Genomic DNA, 12,787 nt, shown 5'->3' with positions numbered 1-12,787 from the left:
GTGACCAAAAATGTACATAATACTGCAAGTGCGGTCTCATTAATGGCTTGTACATTTGTAGCAATGCTTCCCCACTCCTGACAGGGTTACCAAGACATTATGACTATGTATATTTACGCATACTATATACAAATAAATAAATAAATACAGTCCATAAATATGTCTGTGTGTGTGTGTATATATATATAAAATATATATATACTTTATCTGCTCTTTGTTTAAATATGGATGACTATATATATGCTTATACATATTTTTGAAAGTAATATGCTACTCAAATGTCAAACTGAAGAAAGTCTGTGTGAGTTGGAGAGGAATCTAGGTAAGGTGAAATCAAGCATGGATTTTGCAAAAGTACTGTGAAAACAGTACCTGGCAGGATACCGTAGAGGAGAGAAGGATTTCCATTATTTTAAGACTCCGAAAAAGAATAAGTGATGGGCTGATGCCTGAATCAAGGGCACTGCAGAGGGGGAACAGTGGGCTTGGTTTTCTGACTTTTCCCTCCCACATGATTTTTTATCTGTGCTTTGGACAGAGTCTGGACGAATGTGGATACAAAGCTGTTTCACAAACTTTTCCCTTCCCAACCTCCTGCTCCCATTCCTCGATATCCAATGGAGATGCAGAGAGGGCACATGTATCTATATATTGGTTGGCACAGGCAACTGCTGCAGTTCAGCTAATCATCCTGTTTGTATTTCGGCTTCAAGAGCTGCCTGCTGGGCCATGGTGTGCAGTCATTGTAGAGGGTATGAATGTAATTTGGAGGAAGGATACGTTCCAGTACTGTCAGAAAACAGCCATGTATATGCCTCATTCAGAAAGAACATTTAAAATTGTGGAGCAAAATATTCGGTATACAGCTCTTCCACTGCCTCTTTCTGTCTGACATGACTCCTGCCTACAGAGAGCCTGCCTTTCATGCACAAATGACTGAAAGTGTGGGTGAGGTCTGCAATGCCAATAGAGATGTGCTCAAGTTGGAATATCCAGGCCATTGTGTAGGTTGTCAATTCGGAGATGAATGGTCGTAACTTATCATGGGGAGAAAAATGGAATTTGCTCAGGGTTTCAAAATGAGAGGCTTACAAGTTTTCACAAATCATCTCTGCAGTTTATCAGAATGACTGTTTAAAATTGCAAGACAACTTTCCTTTATATAACACCTTCTATCCAATAAGAAATCACAAGCCAGATAATGAAGACTTCATCAGATAAAATTTGACTCACAATTCAAGGAGGATATGTTGGAGCAAGTGACCATAAGATTGGTCAGTGAGGGAGCTTTTAATGAGTGTTTGAAAGGAGTAGAGTGTTGTGGAGTGAACAATACTTTATCTGCTCTTTGTTTAAATATGGATAACAATTCATACGTCACAGGTAGGGCAAAAAATTGCCTTGTAAGGATTAACCTCACAACTGACTATTCAGTTGACACCCATGTCAGAATGATAGTGTGTTTTGTTGGTAGATGAGGCCTGCTTATGAATGGTTTCCATTGCTCTAGCAGGCTTGCGCCATACATGACTTTCTGGCAGCAAATGAGCCCATGTTACTGATGGGTACTGCCACTACTGTCTTTCAATGCCAGTGAAGCAGCCAGGTTAAGTCACCCCATGCAGGTTTAATATGAGATTTGTCTGTTGCAGTAAGGTCATAAAGCAGGGATTCTTTATTCCACTGGCATCAGACCATTACAAACATAAAGGGAAATTGACAATGAATAAGTTAAGGTTAAACACAGTATTTACATGGAATTAAACCTGTAGTTTAGGTCTGGTTGAGGAAATCCTTTGTCGGTGTAATCTATCTCCCCATTAGGCCTCATTCCTCCAAAGGCACCCATTCTCCTTCGACGGTTTGACTGCACCAGCTGCCCTTCTCTGTGCACTGCCTCACCATCACCACCTGTTGTTGGTGGTCCCATTACATAGATTTGTAAATGGCACATTCCTTTTTCTGCCCTGGGTTTATCTTTTTAAATTCTCAAGGTGATATGAGCGTTCTTCTGTGGTCTAATTTTAACTGCGTATTCTGATGCTTGCAAAATCCATGGAAAGCAACTTCGCTGGCTGTTTTTATTTATGTCTAAGGTGCTGGAGTTATAGCCTCGTTTCTCAACTGAATGATCTAGCGTACCATTTAGAATGTTAAATGGTGCAAGGAGATCAAATATTGAACAAGTTTTTTAAAGAAGTGGGTAGTTGGGAATTTATTCTAAATGAGTGACTTGGGCAGGTATACATGCCACGGCTGTAAACTGATTTCGATTTATATATGCCATTGTGAGTTTTTAACTTTTCGAAGCTCTGTATAGCTGTCAATTTCTAGAACCTGAAAACAGTATCATTTTTAATGATGTAAAAGTACATCCTAATGCTAGCCATCTGCAAATACTATCCAAAGTAAGTTGCTGACATGAATATTTTGTGGAAACCCATTATTCACTGAAAATTTTCTTGGAATTTATGAAAATGAACATTGCATTTATTTATTTAAATTGCAACATTTACTATGTTAAGTAAACAGAATATTTTCTTGTTACAGTTCCTATTAGGGCCGAACATTGCACCTAAAAATACAACATGAACTCCCATCAACCCCTCCCATGCTGCATATTGCCTCTGCTACTTTATCTGTTGTGGTTTTTACTAAGTAGAGATACCTCTAGATTTAGATTTAGATTTAGATTTTATTGTCACATGTACTAAAGTGCAGAAGTATAGGAGAATAGTGAAAAGTGTCTAAAGTCACCACACTGTGCCACTTCAGCTACAAAGGTAGCTAGGGACAAAAAAGCTCAAGCATTACCTTCATAGAATAAATAGAAAAATAAAGAAATAACATTAAAGTCTTTCTTAATATAATCTAGAAAAATAAAGGAATAAGTTTACAAGTTGAACAGTCTTTGGCGAGTGTTTGCAGCCCCAAGCGCCTCTGCTTAGCTTGCTCTCCAAGAGACCTCGGCTGCCTGTTCTCATCACTACCACGGATACTAGGGGACTTCCCTCACCACTCACTCTTCCCACATTGGGCTGTAATGCCATCGCCGTCTCTTGTCATCGACTAGTGTCATCGACGAATATGTGCAATGAGAAAGTGTTTTGCACTCAGCCAACCACACACTGCCAGTACTCTAAAATACCGTGAATGCACGAAGTGACCATGGCAGTAAATTCTACTCTATCTTTAAACGGTTCTATCACTGAATGATTAAAATTGTAGAAGATAATCACATTTAAATCATCCTGAACTTGATTAAGTTTCACTTTAAAGCATATATGCAATTTTTGAATTTGTCGAATTTGTAGTATTTTTATTTCCTGCAATAATCCAACATTTTCTGTCTTATTGTGATTTTAGTTTGCATGAATGTTAAACTATTTCTGCTTATGTGAAATATTATATTTTCTAGCCACGATCCCTTTGTTTATTTGGATTTGTAAGTCCAGGTTTCTGTTAAGACCTCTCTGGTATTCTGTGCATAGACAAAATAATTTAGCTCAATTCAGTACTGCCCCATATTTCTGTCTATAGTTGAAAAAGATCCATTTAATCAGGTGATTGTGCTATAACCTCATGATATAACAACATTTTTCTATGAATTCATTAAGATATTCATTCAGCGTTTGGGGTGCACTATTAGCATGCAATGTCTTTTCACATTACTGATATGTCTGTTTATTCAGTGGAACAGTTGACCTAATCAAATGACTTTAAGGCCTAATTTCAAAATGCCAGGCAAAGAAATTTATTATGTTTTTGTTTAACTTATTTTTGCTAATCAACCTGTTCAGACATGTCACTATACACCTCTGGAGCAGGTGGGACTTGAACCCAGGCCTCCCAGTCCAGGGGCAGGGACACTACTACTGAGCCACAAGAGGGCCCAAACTGTTGGGTGCCATATTTCTGAAACTGGTGGGAATTGAAGCTGGGCCTTCTAGTCCAGAGGTAAAGACAGTCATGGTGAAATGTTTATTAAAGACAGGGTTTATCCCATTTGTATTTCAAGAAATATTACTGCAAATCTCACTGCAAATGCAGAAGTTAAGATGTAGCTTACGATTTTGTTTTGTTGCATAGGGTTTTTGTAATACATTTTCTTTTTTTTTCTTGTTATTCTGTGTATTTTAGGACTCAAAATGGGTGGAAGATAAACAGTTACTTTTTAGAACGAACCAGGAACTTTTAGAAAAGGTAAATGATCTATTGGATGTGCCTAATGAAATTTTATAAAGTCTCCAGTATTGTCTCACGCAAATAAGGTCTTGTGAGGATGTTGAGCACTTTCATGTCTGACTGCTTCGATCAATGGAAGATGGGGAGACAGCAGCTTATCACATTTAACTGAACTAAACTAACTTGTTGATAGGTTTCTTACTGGGGCCGTCTTTGATTCTTGTCCTAAACGCAGACTTTCTTTCACCCCATTTTTGTTAGTGAGTGTACTTCCATTGATTTTTTTTCTGTGCTTGTGAATTGTATTTTCTCCAACACTGTTGCAATCAATCTTAATTATGAAAAAGGAGAATCAGGTTCCCTTCTCCCTTATTTTATACTGCTCCCTTGATAATTGCAAATTAACTCATGACCTGATAATAATGAACAATTGAGAGTGAAATTCATTTGTTGGTAATATTAGTGCTACCCTGGGAGCAGACATCAGCAATTATTATGCACCCTTTAATGACAGCAGGATCACCAGCATTTGCATAGTTTTAGTTTACAAGAAGTGGCCTGGTTGTACAGAATTTGAGTATTTCTGTAAACATTAAACCCAGGCTGGTTTTCTTTTATTCACCAAAGCAATGCCCCAAGAAATGAATAAGTGGCTGTCGCTGAATTTGTTCAACTGAAATAGGTGCAGTGTATCTACTTTTTCTTTCTGTTTGCAAATAACAGGGCCCTGTGTATCCATATATGTAGCATCTAGTGTACAAACATGTGACACAAAATAAACTTGTCAGTTAGCTGTCAGTCATCATTAACAGGTGCATTGTACACGGCAATGCCTATACTAATCAGAGCCCATTTGCTGACCAACCAATACTCTTCTTTCTTATAGTGTGAATGTTGTTTCACTCTTACTTTCATAATTGTTGCAAATGTCCCTAATGAGTGCAAAAGGAAATGTTTTAAACAAAATGTGTTTTTCCTTCCGTAATCCCCAATGTTGCTTTAATTTATTTTCATCTTTTATTTGTCATTTCCTCTCTTTCTCTTTTCCTTTTTCTTTACTTTCCTCCTTTTCAGCTTCTTTCCTTTATTCATTCTCGGGATGAGGGCTTCAGTGTCTAGGCAGCATTTATTGCCCCTCCCTAATTACTCAGAGGGCAGTTAAGAGTCAACCACATTGCTGTAGGTCTGGAGTCACTTGTAGGCCAGACCAGGTAAAGGTGGCAGTTTCCTTCCCTAAATGAAATTCGTGAACCAGATGGGTTTTTTCAACAATCAGCAATGGATTCATTGTCATCATTGGACTCTCAATTCCAGATTTTATGTATTCTTTCTCTCTCTTATTCTCCACCAGTACTATAATTTGTCATTAATGTTGTTAGCCAGAATGCTCCTCTTTGTTAATACGTTTTAGCATCAACCATATTTAAAGTTACTTGGCAACAATTAACAGAAGCACTGGAGAGCTTTTGGCGAGAGGGAGAAGGCAAGAATGGATTGTTGAAAAGAAACACTTTTGATATCTCCATTTGAGTCTCTAATCTGCCACAACAGACGTGTGCTGAATGGCCCCTCATCAATCTCATTCATTCTTGTGGATGAGTGAAGAGTCTGAAGACCTCAAACTCTCCTCACAATGCTGAATACCTGTGCTAGAATTTCTGGGTTGGGGATTGGTTTGGTGTGCAAAAAGGACATGGCAATTGGTGTGTGAGTAGGTTCGGTGTCAGCTATTACTTAGGCAGAAATTCTGGGAACACGTAATAGCAACATTTTTTTCAGGATTTCCATGTATCTTCCAGCAAAGCTACAGGAGACAATTAGGGGCTGTCATTGCCCCATTGTCATAAATGGTGGCTGTCAAACTGCTGGTGATGAAATTGCTAATTTCTGTAACAAAACTGCACAGTATCTATAGCACACATACAGCTATTGCTGCCTCATACACACCCTTTGCACCTTCCTCATTCTTACTTTCTTATATTTAATTTTACACCTAATGGGGCACAGTTCCAACTCTTCAGAGACTAATGATTTTTAAGAAAATATGTGAATTCCCAGTAACTGACTGAAAGGGGGACACAATAAGATTTCAAGCTTTACCTGGCAATCAAAGGCAACATTTTCTGAACACTACTTAGCATGCAACTTATACATCAACTACAGACTAGAAGTTTCCCATTTAGCTTTAAATAGAACAAAAAATCTTTCCCTCGTGGGATATTGAGAAAACAGTTATTTCTCCAGGAACCAGTTCAAAATTGTGCTCTGCTCCAGATGGCTTGTTTCTTTCTTATTCAATTCCCAGCTGCATAATTTCTAATCCAAAGAAATTACTTCCTCTGTGAGGATTATATAGATTCTTGCTTCAAACTCAAGCTAGGTGAATCTCCAGTCTCTTTAAATCTGTACCTATGTGGCTTTTTTCCAATCTGAGCATGAGCTCCTGTCCACATTTTGCATGGTCACACCAGAGTGAATGCTTTCTCTGCTTGAGCACATGTTTGGCTGCCTCTGCCTTCCCGCTGGCGTTCTCCCAGATTCTTACGCTTGGACCTTCTGCCTTTCACACCCCATCTAATGGCAACATGAATTGTATCAGACGTTTATCAACACAGAAATGACAATTAGCTGTCTTCAAGGGCCCCATGTCATTCTAATCTGGAAGTATAGTATAATGTATAGTCATTTGTAAAGCCTAATTTTCCTAACATCTTCCTGTGACTCTTGAAAAATGTGGGGCAGATTTTTGCTCCCAAGGCAAGTAGCTTAAATTGCATAATTTCCCAATTTAGTAGATCTGCCATGTTTAACAAGCGCCGTCAGCCCCAATTTTCACTTCAGGAATCTGGGTACAGGGTAGAGTTTGGTGCAGCCATATCAGGAGCAGGGTCGGATGCGTGTAGTGGTGAGAATGTTCACTATAGTTATCTGGGACTTTGTCCCTCGTGCTTTGTGAAACTGTTAGGCTGTCTAGCCCTGACCCCTCATAAAACTTTACTTCGTCTCCACATCTACTCCTTGACTACCATTGCACTTCCATTCCAACTCATGGGTCCCAAACACACATTACTCAGGCCCTCTCCCACCACCTGGCTCCTTATACCCACATTTCTTTTCCACATCTTCAGTTGTGATTTGACATGGGAGGGAGGGGTCTATGACCAGTGATCAAGTGTTGGACTTGTGAAGAGGAACAGTGTAGACCACAGGGCCAGGAAAATTTAGGACACAGGCATGCTATTGTTTACTTTGTGGCCTTCCTGCAGCATTGACCCTGTCTGTACGTGGCACCTTCCTGGCACAGCCACTGCTGGACAGATCTCTCACAGCTGTAACCTTGCACAGAGGGAGCCAAGCACTTGGGATATTGGCCTTCTGTATCAGAAGCACCAGTTATATGCATTCACATTGTTCACCTTGCTTGCAGATGGTGCATTAGGCTGTCGGTGCAGACCTCTCTCCATTAACTCTTGTACGTGGCCATAAACCTCTGTCAGCTGGTGCAAAATTCATTGAATGCCTACATAGAGACTCAAATGCAGTTTCAGGCAACGGGGAGGGGCATTAGCCTTGGTTGGAGGCGGTTACAGTAGCGGTGATAGTGAGGTAGCAAAGATGGCAGAGCAGAGAATGTGATTGCCCTTCCTTTTGCAATGCTGGCCGATCTTCTGCACCCTGGAGATGGCCCTGAGCACAATTTTGAGTTTAAAATTGAGCTTACAAACTCTAACAGCTCAAAGAAGTCATAGATCAAATAGTTTAATTTCCACACCATGGAAGTGCTGCTTATCTGCATTATACAAGCCTCAGCCATAAAACATATTGGAAAGTCCTTAAATCACAAGAGGTGCGATATGAAGTCCATAGGCATGCAGGTTCAGAGGACTGGCCATGTTAAATTGTCCATGGAGTCCAGGAACATGCAGGCTAAGGAGACTTTCCTCAGGGTTACAGGTAAGGTACGGGGTAGATCAGGGCAGGATGTGCTTCAGTGGATCAGTCTCAGACTCGGCTGGCAGGGGCTGGTGGCACCGTCTCCTTTGCCAGTTGCCCAAGAAGTGAGCACCTCTTATTTGCACCATGCCATCCTCTCGGCCCTCCATGTCCCCCTATCAGAGAAACATAGTGCCATCTTTCCCTTCTCTGTTATGTTCCAATTTTGTCCACGAATGAGCAAGAATATTTCACTCATCCACTGCGGCACTTCAAAGGCAGTGTGGAGTGCGGGAGTTGGGCAGGTATCTGCTGAGTGGTGAGTTGTTCTGGGAACTGCATGTGGTAAGGTAGAGCAGAAATCAGGTGAGAGAGCCGCCATAGGGATGTGGTCATTCAGTAAAGAAGTGAGCTTGGAAAGATAGGATGAGAAAGCTTGCTAGGACTCAGTGATAAAGCTTCCAAAATTCTTGTTGCAACTTGGACCCCACCAAATAAAATAAGCTTGAGTCCTCTAGTTGTTTTAGCAGGTGAGCAGGCTGAGCATGACATGATAAAATTATGCCTTTGTTGCTTTGATGTTCATTGGGAACACTTTGTGCAGTTGGGGAAAATGGGCAGTAGCCAAACATACAGCTCATTTCACAGGTCTCCCAGTTTTTCATTCCTATTAGGAGAAAAAAGACAACTTTGCATTTATAAAATTATAGAATCCAACTGTGTGGAAGCAGGCCATTCGACCCATGGAGTTCACAGTGACCCACTGAAGCACATCCTGCCCTGACCTACTCTCTACCCTACCCTGTAACCCTATGGCAAATCCACCTAGCCTGCACGTTCCTGGACTCCATGGACAATTTAACATGGCCAGTCCTCTGAACCTGCACACATTTGGACTTCATATAGCACCTCTCGTGATGTAAGGACTTTCCAATATGTTTTATGGCTGAGGCTTGTATAATGCAAATAAGTAGCACTTTCAAGGTGTGGAAATTAAACTATTTGATCTATGACTTCTTTGAGCTGTTCGAGTTGTAAGCTCAATTTTAAACTCAAAATTGTGGTTTTAATTATTATGTACTTTTAAACATATTTGTTCCCTTATCTAGGGACTATCAGTCAGCGTTTTATTCTCTGAAAATGAAGACAGATTGAAATCCCACCACATTTATCACTTTAACATTTGCTGTCAGTTTAAATTTGTTCCATCAATGTGGCATTGGATACAGCTAGGAAAGTGCATATCACAATATGTGTTCCAGCACTGGGCGTAGAGTTGTATGATTGGAGCTGGAACTAACATCCTCTCCCAGATTGTACAATGCCCTCACTACCTTTTAAATGAACCGATCATGATGCATCCTTGTTCTTGTCATACCGATCCTGTCATTTCAGAGTGATTTTGCTTTGTGTATTCAGAATTTCTGTAAAGATTGTGTTGAGCCCCTGTAAGATGGAGAGTCGCAAGGAGTACCTTGTGGTATAGAGGTCAAATGACTGCAACAAACCAGGAGGCACGTTATTACAGGATTGTATTTTTGTCCCAAATGAAGATCACCCTGCAAAGTTCTTCTGGAGATACAGCTGTTCTTCCATTACAGCTGTGTTTAGAAACATTAAGCTTGGCTTCCGCTTTCTCTGATTATTTGAATGCTCTGATCAGTTCGTCTTACCTTTTGATGTTCTACTTGTTTTGACAGAATTGTTTGAAGTTTATGGCAGTCAAGATTATTTGCCCTTCTCTTTTAGCAATAATCTTCCAATGCACTTAGTTCCTTCATCCCTCTACATGTGCTAGATGACGAGAGTGTTATTTACTGTCATTGGTTTGCGCTCTTTGTTAAAGAGTAACTCAAAGAGAGGTTCACTTTATCCATTTAAACTGGCTGTCATTAGCGCATGCTGAGATTTGCGCATTCTGGAAACAAAATGGGATGGACATTCACCATCTGTGAATCAAAGCCTAATGTTAAAAAAAATTATTTTAAGAAATTGTTTAACCAGCAGCTTCGTAAGAGTCCAGAAGTTTAGAAAACCCTCAATGAAAGCCTGAGCCACTAAAAAGGCCTTCTAGATTTAGGAATGAAGAGTGGCTCATTCAACTCTTTGCTTCAGCCATAACTGAGATAATTTTAACACCATTTATCATGGCTATTCATTAACGGTCTCACGTAGCAAAAGTCTATCAATCTCAGATGTTTTGCGATCAGTTTTCATTTGACCAAACCTCAAAAGCTTTTAGGCAGGACAAGTTCCAGATTTCTACAATACAAGACTTCTACTTGACAACATCCTAATCAGTCTTTACTGTAGGAGTGTGTTCGATCTTCCTTATTCTGGACACATTGACAAGAGAAGATAATATCTTTCTATTTACCCTGTCAAAACTTTTCGTAATCTTAACCAATAGACATTGGGTGCAACTGAACATCTGAACTTAAGTTGCTCCAAATTTGAGAGGAATGTTTTCTTCTTCAAGCTTCCACTCAAGCTCAGTTGCATATGAGTAACTCAAAGGAAGGTTCACTTTTATCTATTTAGACTGGCTGTGATATGCTTGTGCTGAGAATTGTATATTCTGGAAACAAAATGGGATGGAAATTGACCGTCTTGAGAATCAAAGTCTATGTTTAAAATAAAAAGAAGTTTTGATAATAGGACACAATTATTTGTGCAATGGTTTACCAGCAGCTTCTGTGAGAGTCCTAAAGTTTAAAAAACTAAATCACAAACAAGCACAATTGAACAGTATTTTTAAATGTACTTTTTTTTTGTTTAAAGTATTATCCTTGATATTTTAGGAGTGGTAACTCGATGCAGTTTATTAATACAGCTATAAATGGGGTTATCATAAAAGTAAGCATTTATTCAGTGTCCATCACCGGAGAGTAAACTGATTTTAAATCACAAATAATTGTTGAGAGAAAGCATGTGTTAGTTATTTTGAATCATAGAATCCCCACAATGTGGAAGCAGGCCATTCAGTCCACACTGACCCTCTGAAGAGCATTCTGTCCAGGCACACACCCCAAATCTATAACACTGCATTTCCCATGCTAATTCATCTACCCTGAACATCCCTGGATACTGTGGGCAATTTAGCATGGCCAATCCACCTAACCTGCGCATATTTGTACCATAGGGGGGAAACCAGAGGGAACCCATATGGACGCAGGGAGAATGTGCAGACTCCACGCGGACACTTGCCCGAGGGTAGAATCAAACCCGGGTCCCTGGTGCTGTGAGGTGGCAGCATTAACCACTGAGCCACTCTGTGTCACCCTTTTGTGCACATTAATCACATTTCTTTGCAAATTTAAGAAAATTATATCGAAAAAGCTTTTAAAGCATTAAGTTAGTGCCCAAGTGCTCAAAAGTGCTGATTTTCTATTATCGTATTGCAAATTGCCTCAATCAGCAGAAATTTCCACCAGTGCTTAATTCAGACTTGTGATGTGGCCTGCTTTATGGTTTGGGTAAGTATGAAATTCTTTGATATTTTTCACACTAGTACTGTGGGTAAACTTCATTTGTAATTGTGCTTGGAATTCTGCAAACTTCTGCATTTGGTCAGTGGAAACTCCAGGCCTCAAAATCTTCTATCAGTCATTGTTGGGATAATTTTGTACTAGAGACCCAGAGGGGTTGCTGAAATTTGGAATTTTGTTGCTTTAAAATGATGATATTTTGATGCCATGGCTGTTAAATAAAATCAGTTAAATTCCAAAATCTGTACCTACACTTCTGAATTATTTTACAGATCCATAAATTGGAACAGGAAGAGCTTAGACTACAGAATGAGATGCAAGATGCAAAGGACCAGAATGAGTTGCTAGAGTTCAGAATCTTAGAGCTCGAAGTAAGACATTGTGTTTGTAAAGTGTCAAACGGAGCAGACGTTTATGAGCCAAAAAGGAGAACATACGTGATGTAATATCGAATGTAGTTACTTGTGTTCTAGCACTTTTGAGCACTGCCTTTTATTAAAGCGTTACTATTTCACTTCAGAAGAATTGAGATGCTGTTTCACAGTCTGACTTTTTGATGTCAAGAAATTCTTGAAACATATTTGGAAGGATTGTTAGAGAATGATTGAAATGTACAGATAGAGTATAATTTATAAAGTATTTATAGTGAAATATTTTTTGCATATAATAAAAAAGATTTTGTTTTTGCTCCTAATTGCATTCATCATTTGTGTTTCATAATCCTGCATTATTTATCAATCACTAATGTGAGTCCAAGTTTGCTTCTGTTACCATGCATTATACACATTATGGTTTTTAATACGTTCCCATTGTGATTTGCTTTTGTTTTACTTTGAAGAGTCTGATAGAAAGCCAGGAGCTTCACATCACAGCTGTGAGGTGCTGCACATAATTGAAATGCATTCTGCAGTCAATTCAGTGCAGACGATACTGAGAAGTTGAGAAGCATAACTGAGAAATGTAACCAGTTTATTTCGTGCAGTTGCTGTGGGAAGAAATATAAGACTAAGCATGAGTACAATTAATGCACCAAAATTCAACATCTGGAATACAGACTTCTCTTCAATTCTATCACAAAAATAATTATTTATTCAGAACTGTGCCAGATTTTCAGGGAGCTCGTTGCCGTAATATTACTTTATGGCATGTACATCACACTAGGATACCATATATGTTTTAAG

General features: G+C 39.3%; 1 protein-coding gene across 4 annotated transcripts in view; it reads left to right on the top strand.

The window, feature by feature from the left end:
- LOC125462192 (janus kinase and microtubule-interacting protein 1-like) overlaps window positions 1–12,787 on the top strand; it is a 334,030-nt gene that overhangs the window by 249,884 nt on the left and 71,359 nt on the right. For all 4 annotated transcript variants that reach the window (XM_059638150.1, XM_059638124.1, XM_059638093.1 and 1 more), the window contains 2 exons: window positions 4,141–4,203; window positions 11,879–11,977. In XM_059638150.1, the coding sequence (XP_059494133.1) occupies window positions 4,141–4,203; window positions 11,879–11,977 (162 nt within the window). The remainder of the gene's footprint in view (window positions 1–4,140; window positions 4,204–11,878; window positions 11,978–12,787) is intronic.

The sequence above is a fragment of the Stegostoma tigrinum genome, chromosome 1, assembly GCF_030684315.1.
Source record: "Stegostoma tigrinum isolate sSteTig4 chromosome 1, sSteTig4.hap1, whole genome shotgun sequence".
NCBI classification, from domain to species: domain Eukaryota; kingdom Metazoa; phylum Chordata; class Chondrichthyes; order Orectolobiformes; family Stegostomatidae; genus Stegostoma; species Stegostoma tigrinum.
The sequence above is the reverse complement of the archived record's forward strand: the minus strand, read 5'-3'. Positions and strand labels throughout refer to the sequence as shown.